The sequence below is a fragment of the Euleptes europaea genome, chromosome 18 (genome assembly GCF_029931775.1).
Source record: "Euleptes europaea isolate rEulEur1 chromosome 18, rEulEur1.hap1, whole genome shotgun sequence".
NCBI classification, from domain to species: Eukaryota; Metazoa; Chordata; class Lepidosauria; order Squamata; family Sphaerodactylidae; genus Euleptes; species Euleptes europaea.
Genome location: NC_079329.1, coordinates 27,537,323 through 27,551,072, shown reverse-complemented (window position 1 = coordinate 27,551,072; position 13,750 = coordinate 27,537,323). Strand labels below are relative to the sequence as shown.

The window sequence follows — 13,750 nt, the reverse complement described above, 5'->3', positions numbered from 1 at the left end:
TATGGGGAACTCCAAAACAGAAAAAGAAGAAAAAAAAACCTTCAACCCAGAAAAACCAGGTGACCGAGAAGGCTCACAAAAAGCATTTTAACAGAATGAATACCAATGGGTTACATATGTAGGGCTGCCAGGTCCCCCCTCTCCTCCGGCGGGAGGCTATGGGGCTGAGGTCAGGATTGCCCACGCTTGTATGCGTCACTTCCAGTTTATAACCGGAAGTGCCGCCTCGTGAGGGGCCTTATACCTCTTAGTTTGAATGGTAAAGCAGCCCTTTACCACTCAAACTAAGAGTTTGAGTGATATAAGGCCCCTCGCGAGGTGGCACTTCTGGTTGTAAACAGGAAGTGATGTGTGTGCAGTGTGTACGTGCGTGTGCACGTTTGCCCGCCGACCCTCAGGTGGTCGGCGGGCAGAGGGGCGAATTGCCGGGGGTTTGCCCACCACCACCGGGAACCTGGCAACCCTATACATATGCTAAATTAACAAAACTTTAATACATGACAAATTGTTTTTTAAAAAATCATTAAAACCAAATGCATTTTGGCCAATAGGCCTTCGTCAGTGGTACAAATTGTTAAAATACATACCATAATGTAAAATGAAATGAAATACAGCATTTCTGACTAAGCTTTAAAACATATCCGGCAAAAACTTGTTTGGTAAAGTTGATACAAATAATTTTACAATAGACTAAGAAACAGATTTTTCATAGCGTTTTAAGGATCAATTAATGTAGCATTGTTGTAGGATCACTCTTGTTTTACTGTATTTTTATTTGTAGGGCTGTTGGAAATTATTTTTTGTTTATGCTTCTGTATAAGTTTGGCTGTTAGCTGTATTTTAATAAAGAAAACTTTGTAACATACCCAAGAAGTGGGGCCAGTTCATTAACTAAAAGATAATGCCCCTTCAATATTGGAATAGATTAGGACCATCAAGAATCATTTTTCAGATTGCTGCTGTTGTTTTTTGGGCCATCAATTCACCACTAACTTATGGTGACGCCAAAGGTTTTCAAGGCAAAGGGACGTTCAGAGGTGGTTTGTCATTGCATGCCTCTGCGTCTCGACCCTTGGTTGCCCATCCAAATATTAACTGGGTCCGACCTTGCTTAGCTTCTGAGATCGGACCAGATCAGGCTAGCCTGAGGCTATCCAGATCAGGGCAGATGGTTGTTATACCTGGTCCAAATATCTCAGTAAGCAGGGTCAGAGTGAATCGTAGCTCTTTGGAAGCAAGATACATTTTAACAGTTTGGACCACTGAGGAAGGGCTATTGGCCCAAACGCATTTGGTTTTAATTATTATTATTATTTTCACTTTGTAATGTATTGAAGTTTTGTTAATCTAGCATATGTAACCCAATGGTAATCGTTCTGTTAGTATGGGGAACTCAACATACACAGATCAGCTTACTGCCTGTTTGGCTTCCTTGTTCTCCTCACCTCCTGCCCCATTTTTCCTCAGCTTCTTGAGTTCCCTGTCTACCCCTCACCTCCAAGACCACAGCTCCTCCAGTCCCTGAGCTCTGTATGACTTCCCTTTTTTCCAGCCCTCCTTTCTTATAAATCCTCCCTTTATGCCCCTTTTCCCCTCAGCCTGCTACTCAGCTCATTGCCTGCTCAAATCCCCCTCCTCTGTTGCCCTTCCGAAGCCTCTCCCCAACAGCACACAGCCCCACATTCTTAGCCCTGATCTTCTCTCACAAACGTTGCTTGTCCACACCCTTTTGCAGACACTTTCTCCCTGAGCAGTTTGAGCTAGGGTTGCCAGGTGCCCGGTGGTGGCAGGCAACTCCCTGGCAATTCGCCCCTCTGCCCGCCGACCACCTGAGGGTCGGCGGGCAAACGTGCACGCGTGCGCCGATGCAGCCGCGCAGCACGTCCGGTTTACAACCAGAAGTGCCACCTCGTGAGGGGCCTTTTCCTCTTTTAGTGGTAAAGGGCCGGGAGTGCTGCGCGCATGCGCGCAATTGCACCCACAGCCCCATAGCCTCCCGCCGGAGCAGAGGAGGGACCTAGTAAGCCTAGTTGGAGCAGTTGTGTATTCCAAAACACGGAAGCCCCTCATCCGTTCCCCTTCCCACCCCTGGCAACATGTGGGTGTCCCCCCCCCCCTTATCCCTTGAGAGATAGACAGGAAGATGTATTCAGGCAAATTAGATAGCTGGAGAAATTTCCACCTTATGTTGTGCTCAGTGTTCCTGTGTCTATATCTCCGCAGGAAAGATGGTTCCCGAGCTGTCAGTGGAGTTGTCAGGGGGGGATGGCGGGAGCAGGCCTCATTAGGATAACAAAAAAGATAAAAAGGGAGAAATGATTGGGAACAGAGAGACAGAGAGAGGAATTCGCGAGAGAGGGAGAGGGAGAGACCAGGTGGGGGAGAGTAAAAAGAAGCCCGGGAGGTCAAAAGAATGACAAGCTCGGTCCTGTCAAAAATTAATGTACTGGAAAGTGTGTGAGAGAAATTTCTCCTCAATGCCGAACCTTCAAGGAAGGATGACTGAGGAGGGCCTTTGGGATGGACATTTTCAGGAGAGAGGAGCCGATGAAATAAAACCCATTTTGCACTGGAGTGGCGTTATGGCTCCCCCCTCCTTCTTCTTTTTTTCTCTTCCCTTTTCTGAGGTAAACCTCTTTTCAAGGGTTATGGCTCTCAGAAGGAAAGAGGCTGGTGCGTCACTTCGGTTCAAGAGAAATAACCTTGACATAATGAAGGAGGCTGAAGTTGGCTCCCAGTCGGTCCAGAGCTTTTAAATTGTCCTCAATATCATTCAGGAACTAGGAAATGTGAATAAGGAACTGGGAACCAGGAATGAAATGGGAACTGGGAACCAACTTCAGCCTCCTATATAATGACCAGATTTTAATGGCACGATAGTCACTGACACTACAGGGCGGGGCAACTTTTCTTCATATATCTAAAATACAACTTCTTTCCCGCTGCCCCAGTGTCTTGGGTCCCGTGTGGTGTAGGGGTTAAAGTGTTGGACTAGGACCAGAGAGACTTGTGTTCAAATCCCCACTCATCTGAAAACTTTGTTGGTTGACCTTAGGCCAGTCACGTTTTCTCAGCCTAATTATGTCACATCGCTGTTGTGAAGATAAAACGGAGGAGGGGAGAATTACATACACTACTCTTAGCTCCTTGGAAATGGGGTGGGATTTAAAAAAAATTAAAGCAATTAAAGTCCAAGCAACAGCTTAGAAGGAGACACATGGATACCGCCAACTAGTGACTCCACAGTAAGATGTACTTTAAAAACTACAGATGTGCAATTATTGTGTTAACATTTCCACATCTTTCCTACAGGTAGCATCATTTCCCCCCAACTGCGTTTTTCCTAACTACATATTTACATTTTTCTCACGCCCATCATGGGTTCACAGGATCAGATGTGCATTGTGAATTCCATGATGGGGGATTCATTCCCAAGAATACATGATCTGATTTGGATTGGGACCAAGGACCTTCCTACTCCTCCCCCCTTTCCAAACTGACATGGCCCAAGGGAGCTGGTATTTGACCCACTGAGGAAACTACATGTACTGATGGACTACACGTACGTTTCCCCAAAGGGAAAAATAGGGGCCATTTTAGTTCAAGATAACCGTGGGGGGAGGTTGAAGCCCCCTCTTCCCGCGCACCGTAATTGGCCTGTGGGAATTAAGTTCCCAGTACAAAACCAGCAATACACGTCTGACTGTGCAGATGTGGGACAATACTGGAAAAATACTGGACAATACTGGAAAAATACTGGACAATACTGGAAAAATATAATGTGGAGTTAGGCGCTGAGGCTGGGGTCCTCAACCTTTTTGAGCCTGCAGGCCCATTTGGAATTCTGACACTGCATTTTGTGTGCAGCAACAAAATGGCTGCCATAAAATGGCTGCTGCAGGAGGCGGAGCCAGCCACAAAATGGTTACCACAGCTTAGCTTCAGTCACACAGTGCAGATCCTTGTGCCGTGGTGGCAGCTGCTGCCAAAGCAACATTTTTTTAAAAAAAAACTGCATAGCCAATCAGAACTTGGCCCTGCCCACTTCCTAAAAAACACTTGGTGGGCGCCTAAAAAGGTGTCAGTGGGTTCTGTGGTGCCCATGGACTCAACATTGGGGACCCCTGCTCTGAGGAGATGGAGTGGGACAAGCGGGGAGAGAGATGCTGTTTGCAGAGAAACAGCATTACCTCATAATATGTGATTTCAGTCTAAATATGCAAGTAAATTATTCAAGTTTAGCTCATGAGAGCATATGAGATAGGGTTGCCAGGTACCCCTTTTCCACCGGTAGGAGATTTTGGGGGCGGAGCCTGAGGCGGACGGGGTTTGGGGAGGGACTTCTTTTTTTATATAATGTTTTTTTATTGTTTTCTTTCTCTTAATACATCCATGTAAAAATCAACATTTAACACTAAAAATTAATGAAAGTAATAAGTAATCTGTAATAAACATATAATGACTTCCCCCTCACTCTCTTCCATCTACAAATAAAGTGTATATACTTTTGCTGATTGAACTAATCCCCATATTGATTAATAAATATATATTTATCTTATCTTATCTTATCTTATCTAATATTGTTCATTCAGTACCTTAATATATAATCGTAATAGAAAGTATATATGAGAGATTAAATTTAAATGGACCCATCAAAAATTGATTTTCACAATAAATTGTCCACGCCTCCCATTCCCCCATAAATTGTACATTATCATTCAGATTTATCAAAGCCGTAAGTTTCGCCATCTCCGTCAGTTCCAGCATCTTATTTATCCAGTCTTTTCTAGCCGGGGAGGGGAGGGACTTCAATGCCATAGAGTCCAATTGCCAAAGCGGCCATTTTTCTCCAGGTGATCTGATCTCTATTGGCTGGAGATCAGTTGTATTAGCAATAGATCTCCTGCTACTACTTGGCAGTTGGCAACCCTAATGTGAGAAGATGTTGTCAGTGCCTGTCCCTCAGTCCTGGAACTTCATTTTTATGAAGGTGTTGTCAAGCTTCCATGTCCCCATTAGGGTTGCCAGCCTCCAGGTGGAGGCTGGAGATCTCTTGCTATTACAACTGATCTCCAGCCGGTAGAGGTCAGTTCCCCTGGAGAAAATGGCCACTTTGGCAATTGGACTCTGTGGCATTGAAGTCCCTCCCCTCTCTAAACCCCACCCTCCTCAGGCTCCGCCCCAAAAATCTCCAGGTATTTCCCAACCCAGAGCTGGCAACCCTAGCCCCCATTCACACCCAAAGATCTTTTTTGTTGTGAGTATTCTTTTAAGATCCTCTCTGTTCCCAATTTAGGCTTGCCAAAAGCATGCTGTCTTCCCCTGTTGGTCTCTGCTTAGCCACCACACCATATTGCTTACCAGAGACAAAAGAGGAAGAGAAGCACACGTGCCCACCCGATATCTTACCGCTTTCCTTTTTTTGTTCATCAAGGGAACGGATGGAAGCGATGGAGAAACAGATCGCCAGCCTCACGGGATTGGTGCAGAGTGCGTTGATGAGAAGTTCCGATGCGGAAACCCCCAAGTAAGAGGACGCAGGGGTGTCGTGTTTCCTTCTGCTCTTTCTGTGGGATTGGTGGTAATGGAGGGATTGTCTGTGGTTCGGGCCTTCCCCTGGTGAGAGTGAATAGGTGTTACACAACACATCTGCTGCAGCAGCTAAATGTTGCCAGTTTGACTCTTCCACCCATTCCACCAAAAAACAACAACTCATCTCTTGAAACAGAAGGACAAACTACCCTTTGAACAAAATCCTACACTAATGATCAAGGGTCCACCCCGAAGACCCTTTTCAAAGTTCCCCCCTCATTGACGCATCCCTCCTTACCACAAACATAGTCCCCACCCCCACTCCAAGACATGGAAACCATACTTCACTATACCGACTTCATTGCATCTCCCCTGCAGTCCTGCCTTAGTTTTATGACCACCTATCCTGAACGGAGCCTTCATTCCTCCTCTGCAGATTCCCCCTCTCTTCAAATAATCCAGCCTCCTCATCCATGTCCATTTCTGGCAGGGCTACGATTACTAAAAGTAGTATTTTCCTTGTCATGTGGCAATAAGTTCCACAGGTTCACCTAAGGGCGAGTGCCCCCCCCAAAAAAGATTTTTTTGTCAATGTCTTTCTTCTGCTACAAAGGATCCTTTTACCAGGTACCTCTTTCAAGCCCCACCTCTCTGTTATAGCAATGTCTTTTTGATTTTTGACCTCCGCACTGGTCATGGGAAGATGCATGAGGGTGGAATGATTGCTTAAGTTGGGGGGGGGGACACACTAGAAAGCTTTATTCTGCATTGTGGCTCAAAAAAGAGGGGGCATACTGTTCCTTAGCAGTAGGAGACAGCAGCATCCATGCCTACTGACTTGGTTACCACCAATGAGAAACGGCTTTGAAGTTCAAGGTTTGGATGCAGAGTGTGGGAACAAACCTAGCTATAGAAATACCAGAGTAATGCATGCCCCCTTGGGTCTTTTATGAATGGGGGGTTTACCTGGGGTTCGATGATCGCTCAACCCACACTTTTCTGTTGCGAATCCAAAAAACGTGATGCACCAGCAAAATCACCAGCTCAAATCTGGAAGCACCTGAGTCCCGTCCCTTGAAAAAGCTGCTTTGTAATTGGCTGTAGTCCTTGCTGTGAGAAAATCGTCCAGTTCCCCTCTCCCCCCGGCAAAAACCCAAGTGCCGTTTTAAAACCATTTCACAAAACAGAGCTCTTTAAAAGGAACGGGGGGAGGGAGTCGGGGGGGGAACCCAAGCGTCCTTTTAAAACCCATTTTTATGTGACAAATGTCTACTCAGAAAGAACTCCAGGTGGGAGACAAAAATCAGGAAGTATTTGAGCATTTGTGAAAAATGTTACACTCACATACACCAGCTCCCCTGTCCCATGTTTTAGCTTATGCATGGAGATGAGGACATTTGATCAGATTTTAACAGCATGGGAAGGCCCGGACATTGCGAGGGCTGGGCGCGAGGTCATCTCTAAGGGAGGAGAACTCATGCATAACTCCAAGGAACAACTGAGTCAATTTGGGGAGTGAATGTGAGTCAAAGTACCCATGCATAAAGGACCTTGGTTTCCATCTGGCACATGGGTGGGGTCTACCTCGACTTAGTAGTGTAAGGGAACTGTTGCACATGAATGATGCTACTCCTATGCTGAGATATCTAATCCTTGGAATTTTCTTGCAGCGAGAGGACAGAAGGGACCAATGGAGGGACACCTCCATCAGCACGTAAGTGAGCATCTAACATCAACATCTGCTGCCAAGGCAGAGAAGAGATCTTAAGTCCTCCAATGTATCCTCTCTCACAACTGAGGTGGTCCTAGGCTATGCCTCCTTTCTGGTCAAAAAGAGGTTAGAAGTTGCCACGTCAGTCCAAAGCAGAATCCAAAAGCAGAAACTATGTAATACCTGGATGTTAAAATAATGTCCAATAAAGGGAAGGGTTTCTCTACTGGAGGAGAGATAACCTGGGGAAAGACTGTGCTTATAGGTTCTTCCCACAAGACAAGGTAGTACCACTCCCATTTGCGGGATGCATCCACACGTTGCTCCTTCTTTCCAGAATGCGAATGGTACAACCTGATACCAGCACTATTTCAGATATACATAACTGCTCAGCAATTTGCACAAGGATGCCAGCGAGGCAAGGCCTTGAGCATCAAGCTTGAGGAAGAGTTCTGGAGAACTCAAAACTCTTTTGCCGTTTTGTGTCCTCTTGGTTGCTTTCTGCTCAGAATAAGGTTGCCAACCTCCAGATGGTGGCTGGAGATCTCCTGCTGTTACAACTGATCTCCAGGTGACAGAGATCAGCTCACTTGGAGAAAATGGCTGCTTTGGCAATTGAACTCCATGGTGTTATACCTAGGGTTGCCAGGTCCCCCTGGCTACTGGGGGGGATGGGGGGTAGGGTTGCCAAATGCAGGTTTGGAAACTCCTGAAGATTTGTGGATGGAGCCTGAGGAAGCCAGTGGGGAACAAAGCCACTGAGTCTACTCCCCTCCAAAGCATCCATTTTCTCCAGGGGAACTGATCTCTGTAGCCTGGAGATAAGCTGTAATTCCAGGGGATCCCCAGGTCCCACTTGGAGACTGGCATACCCAAGTATACCCCATTGAAGACCCTCCCCTCCCCAAACCCTGCCTCCTCAGGCTCCACCCCCAAAATCTCCAGGTATTTCCCTACCCAGAGCTGGCAACCCTAGCTCAGAAACACTCTGAACATAGACATATTCAGAACAAAACAGAGTTCTTAGGGTTATGCTAGGTCACAGCACAGCTATGGTGCCTGTATTAAGCCTTCCCCATAAGGTGGCTGTGAGGGCAAAAATGAAAGACCCATCCATATGTGCTGGCTTGAGAGAGGCCAGGAGAAAAATGTGATAGAAATACATTTTGCTGTTGGAAATATGCAAATGTTAATGAAGGTTTTGAACCTGTTTGATGGTTTATCCCAAAGTCTCAGACTACCGGGACGTGATAACGATCACTCTCTGTGAAGTAACACTTAAACTTTGATAGGAAGCAGATATTTCCAGGGTATCTTTCCAGATCTGCCTAGAAAAGGCAGATCATTTATTATCAACTTGCTGACAGCGGCACTCAATGGTGTCTGAGAGACGCTGGAGATTAAATAGAATGCCAGAACAAAACAAGTTGTATAGTGGGGGAAGGGGGAGGACAAAATGTTGTATGCGGCTATGATGGAAACACAAATATTAAACAGAAACAAAATGTTATTATGTGTCTACAACAGAAAAAGCACATATTAGACATGTGCAGATCTGCAGAAGAGCAGATGACCTAGCAGAATGTGGATACAGGTTGTTACTAGAACAGAGAAAATGTTATCAAATCCCATGTCACGAGTTTAGCATTTTCTTAAGGAAGTCTAATATTTGCTAATAACGTGATGCTTGCACACATTAGCTTTGAACAGGAAACTGAGAGCCCATGAGAGGGTGTGTGGTTTTCTTCTAATAATAATGAAGCAGAAAGTCCTGCTGCCTTAGGACTGTGACTTCCGTCCTGTGATCTCACCGTCTCCTTTGCTCAGTCCCTCCCATCCAAGCTGGTGTATTGTAGCATACGTCATACTGCCAGAGTGTTTGCATTTTTGCATTTCTGTACTGATGTTAGAACAGGAGAAGTTTATAATACATATATTGAACTTAGGTTGTGACTTATATTTAGTGCCTTAGGTATAGGGTTAAGAGTACTGTTTTTGTAGTTATATTTTGTAGTACATTGTTAGTATAATATATTTCTATTTTAAACAGAAGAGCCTAGTGCTGTTCTTTTTGCTTGCTTCATAAGAACATAAGCAAGGCCCTGCTGGATCAGATCAAGGCCCATCAAGTCCAGCAGTCTGTTCACACAGTGGCCAACCAGGTGCCTCTAGGAAGCCCACAAGCAAGACGAGTGCAGCAGCACCATCCTGCCTGTGTTCCACCGCACCCAAAATAATAGGCATGCTCCTCTGATACTAGAGAGAATAGGTATGCAGCATGACTAATATCCATTCTAACTAACAGCCATGAATACCCCTCTCCTCTATGAATATGTCCACTCCCCTCTTAAAGCCCTCCAAGCTGGCAGCCATCACCACATCCTGGGGCAGGGAGTTCCACAATTTAATTATGCATTGTGTGAAAAAATACTTCCTTTTATCTGTTTTGAATCTCTCACCCTCCAGCTTTAGCAGATGACCCCGTGTTCTAGTATTATGGGAGAGGGAGAAAAACCTCTCCCTGTCTACCCTCTCCAAACCATGCCTAATTTTATAGACCTCTATCATGTCTCCCCTCAGCTGCCTTCTTTCCAAGCTAAACAGCCCTAAGCGTCTTAACCGCTCCCCATAGGACAGTTGCTCTAGTCCCCTAATCATTGTGGTTGTTCTTTTCTGCACCTTCTCAAGCTCTGTAATATCCTTTTTTAGGTGTGGTGACCAGAACTGTACACAGTATTCCAAGTGTGGTCTCACCATAGATTTGTACAAGGGCAGTATGATATCAGCAGTTTTATTCTCTGTTCCTCGTCTAATTATAGCCAGCATGGAATTTGCCTTTTTTACAGCAGCCGCACACTGGGTTGACATCTTCATTGAGCTATCCACTACCACCCCAAGATCCCTTTCTTGGTCTGTCGCTGCCAGCACAGATCCCATCAGTGTATATGTGAAGTTGGGATTTTTTGTCCCAATATGCATCACTTTACACTTACTCACATTGAATCTCATTTGCCATTTTAATGCCCATTCTTCCAGTATGCAGAGATCCTTTTGGAGCTCTTCACAGTCCGATTTTGTTTTAACCACCCTAAATAATTTAGTATCTTCTGCAAACTTAGCTACTTCACTGTTTAACCCCAACTCCAGGTCATTGATGAACAGGTTGAAAAGCACCGGTCCCAACACAGATCCCTGAGGCACCCCACTGCTCACATCCCGCCATTGGGAGAACTGACCATTGATTCCTACTCTCTGCTTCCTATTTTTCAGCCAGCTCTCAATCCATACGAGGACTAGTCCTCTTATCCCATGACTATGAAGTTTGCTTAGCAGTCTTTGGTGGGGGACTTTGTCAAAAGCTTTTTGGAAATCCAAATACACAATATCCACAGGCTCATTCCTATCCACATTCTTATTGACACTTTCAAAAAACTCTAATAGGTTAGCGAGACAGGACCTACCCTTACAGAAGCCATGTTGGGTTTTGCCCAGCAGACCTTGCCCTTCTATATGCTTGACAATTCTATCTTTAATAATGCTTTCCACTAATTTACCCGGAACAGATGTTAAGCTAACTGGCCTGTAATTTCCTGGGTCCCCCCTGGGACCTTTTTTATAAATGGGTGTTACATTGGCCATTCTCCAGTCCTCTGGTACAGAGGCTGATCAAAGGGACATATTACATATCTTTGTTAGAAGTTCAGTAATTTCCCATTTGAGTTCTTGAAGAACTCTAGGATGAATACCGTCTGGTCCCTGTGACTTGTTAGTTTGCAGTTTGTCTAGACGTTCTAGGACTTCCTGCCTTGTTACCACTATTTGCCTCAGTTCCTCATTTTCCCCTCTCTAAAAATCTCTTTTCAGGAGAAGGAATCTGCCCTGTATCTTCAACAGTGTAGACAGATGAGAAGAATTCATTTAGTTTTTCAGCAATCGCTTTATCCTCCCATAGAGTTCCTTTGCTCCCATTGACATCCAATGGTCCAACCGCTTCCCTAGCTGGTTTCCTACTTCTAATATACTTAAAGAATTTCTTATTGTTTGTTTAGATGTGTTTAGCAATATGCCCCTCAAAATCTTTTTTTGCATCTCTAATTATCTGCTTGCATTTCCTTTGTGCAAGTTTTGTTTGCTTCTGTTCGCCTCATTTGGGCGAACCTTCCAGTCTCTGAAGGAAGACTTTTTTTCTCTAATTGCTTCCTTCACCTTACCTGTTAGCTATGGTGGTGACCTCTTGGACTTAGAGGTCCAAGCTTCCTGCTACCACAGCATATTGCAATTTTTTGGGGGGTATATTGTGGCAGGCACAAGAGGAAGGTAGGCAGAAGGGGAGCAACAAACCATGTTCATTTATTCATTCCATTCATTTACTTAATTAAGGTCTGCCTTTCTCACTGGGGCTCAAGGCGGATTACAGAGTGAGTCAATACAATCAACAGGATGGGATAGTCTGTAAACAGTGAAAAACAATTTAGAAGAAGAGTTAGTTTTTATATGCCAACTTTATCTACCACTTATGGGAAAATCAAACCGGCTTACAATCTCCTTCCCTTCCCCTCCCCACAACAGACACCCTGTGAGGTGGTTGGGGCTGAGAGAGCTGTGACTAGCCCAAGGTCACCCAGCTGGATTCATGCGTAGGAGTGGGGGAACAAATCCAGTTCACCAGATTAGCCTCCTCCACTCATGTGGAGGAGTGGGGAATCAAACCCGGTTCTCCAGATCAGAATCCACCTCTCCAAACCACCGCTCTTAACCACTACCAACCAGAACTCTAAAAAAAGGGAACTGCAGCAAAGCATAAGTGTTAACATGACACATTAAATGATGCAAAATTAAACAGTAGGATCCAAATTACAGCAAAGTATACACAATAGTATAGACCAGAGTCCCTAATAATTTGTCCAAGTAGCTTTGTGAATCATTTTGTACAGTGCTGCCCTATTGCCTGTGTAGAAAAGTCCTATTGAATAATTCAGTTTTGCATAGGTTGTGGGAAGCCATAAGAATCTGACCGCCTCAGGCGGGCCAGGTGCTTGATCCCAATGTGCTACAACCAAACATTTTTGGCTCAGCAGAAGTGTGCTGAGAAGGGGAAATTCTGCAATATCCTCTTGTCCATCCTTTCTTTACTGCCTGATGATTATTGAAATTGTGCTCCCAACACTGGGTTTCTTACAGTCTTATATCACACGGGGTCCTTTTCAAGAGAGGCGGTTCATTCACACTTTGGGCTGCTGATCATTAATTGGGTATGTCCTGAAATGAAAGGCAGGCATGTGTGAATCAGTTCATATTCAGTGTGACGGGGAGGTTCAGAAGTGATGACAGCGGGTTTGACGTTGATCGGCAAGCTGTGAATCTGTGTATCACGCTACTTCTGCTAATTCAGTTTCTGGGCATGATGCAGTGCAATTTGGAAGAGGCGTGATCTGTAATTGGAGGGTTTTGTAAGATACGGTAGTTCCATAAGCGGGGCTCTAAGTGGGGCAGGATAGGATTGCCAGCTTTGGGTTGGGAAATTCCTGAAGATTTGGGGGTAGAGTTTGAGAAGCGCGGGGTTTGGGCAGGGGATGGACTTCAGTAGGATATAATTCCATGGAGTCCACCCTCCAAAGCGTCCAGTTTCTCCAGGGGAAGTGATCTCTGTAGTCTGGAGATCAGTTATAATTCTGGGAAGTCTCCAGGCCCCACCTGGAGGTTGGCAACCCTAGGGCAGGGTGAGGTGGGTTGCTTACTGTCCCACTGAGAGCCAGCATGGTGTGATGGTTAAGAGTGCTGGTTTGGAGTGGTGGACTCTGAGCTGGAGAACCGGGTTTGATTCCCCACTCCTCCACATGAGCGGCGGAGGCTAATCTGGTGCACTGGGTTGGCTTCCCCACTCCTCCACATGAAGCCAGCTGGGTGATCTTGAGCTAGTCACACACTCTCAGCCCCACCTACCTCACAGGGTGTCTGTTGTGGGGGGGGAAGGGAAGGTGATTGTAAGCCGGTTTGATTCTTCCTTAAGTGGTAGAGAAAGACGGCATTTAAAAACCAACTCTTCTTCTTCTACTACTTATTGTCAGGGTGACTTTAAAGCACCCCCACACTTTTTCAGTGGGTGCAATCCATCCTGAGGTGAAGCAGGAATCACCCCAGTATTGTGAAAAGTCACAAAGGAAATGTTTCATGATCAGGAGTTAGGACTGGATGAGGAAGGCTAACTGGAAATAGGCTCTGCCAAGCTTGGGGCTTAAGCTACAGGAACCTGAAGCTGTCTCTGGGCATGGCTAGATGGAACTTAGGGTTGCCAGCCTCCAGGTGAGGCCTGGAGATTCCCTCCCCCCCAAAAAAAAATTGCAACTGATCTCCAGGATACAGAGATTGGTTCCTCTGGAGAAAATGGCTGCTTTGGAGGGTGGACTCTATGGCTTTATACCTTGCAGATAGGGTTACCAGCTCTGGTTTGGGAAAGACCTGGAGATTTTGGGGGCGGAGCCTGAGGAGGGTGGGGTTTGGAGAGGG

General features: G+C 45.6%; 1 protein-coding gene across 8 annotated transcripts in view; it reads left to right on the top strand.

The window, feature by feature from the left end:
• SRCIN1 (SRC kinase signaling inhibitor 1) overlaps positions 1-13,750 on the top strand; it is a 321,558-nt gene that overhangs the window by 248,905 nt on the left and 58,903 nt on the right. For all 8 annotated transcript variants that reach the window (XM_056864754.1, XM_056864749.1, XM_056864750.1 and 5 more), the window contains 2 exons: positions 5,435-5,527; positions 7,203-7,246. In XM_056864754.1, the coding sequence (XP_056720732.1) occupies positions 5,435-5,527; positions 7,203-7,246 (137 nt within the window). The remainder of the gene's footprint in view (positions 1-5,434; positions 5,528-7,202; positions 7,247-13,750) is intronic.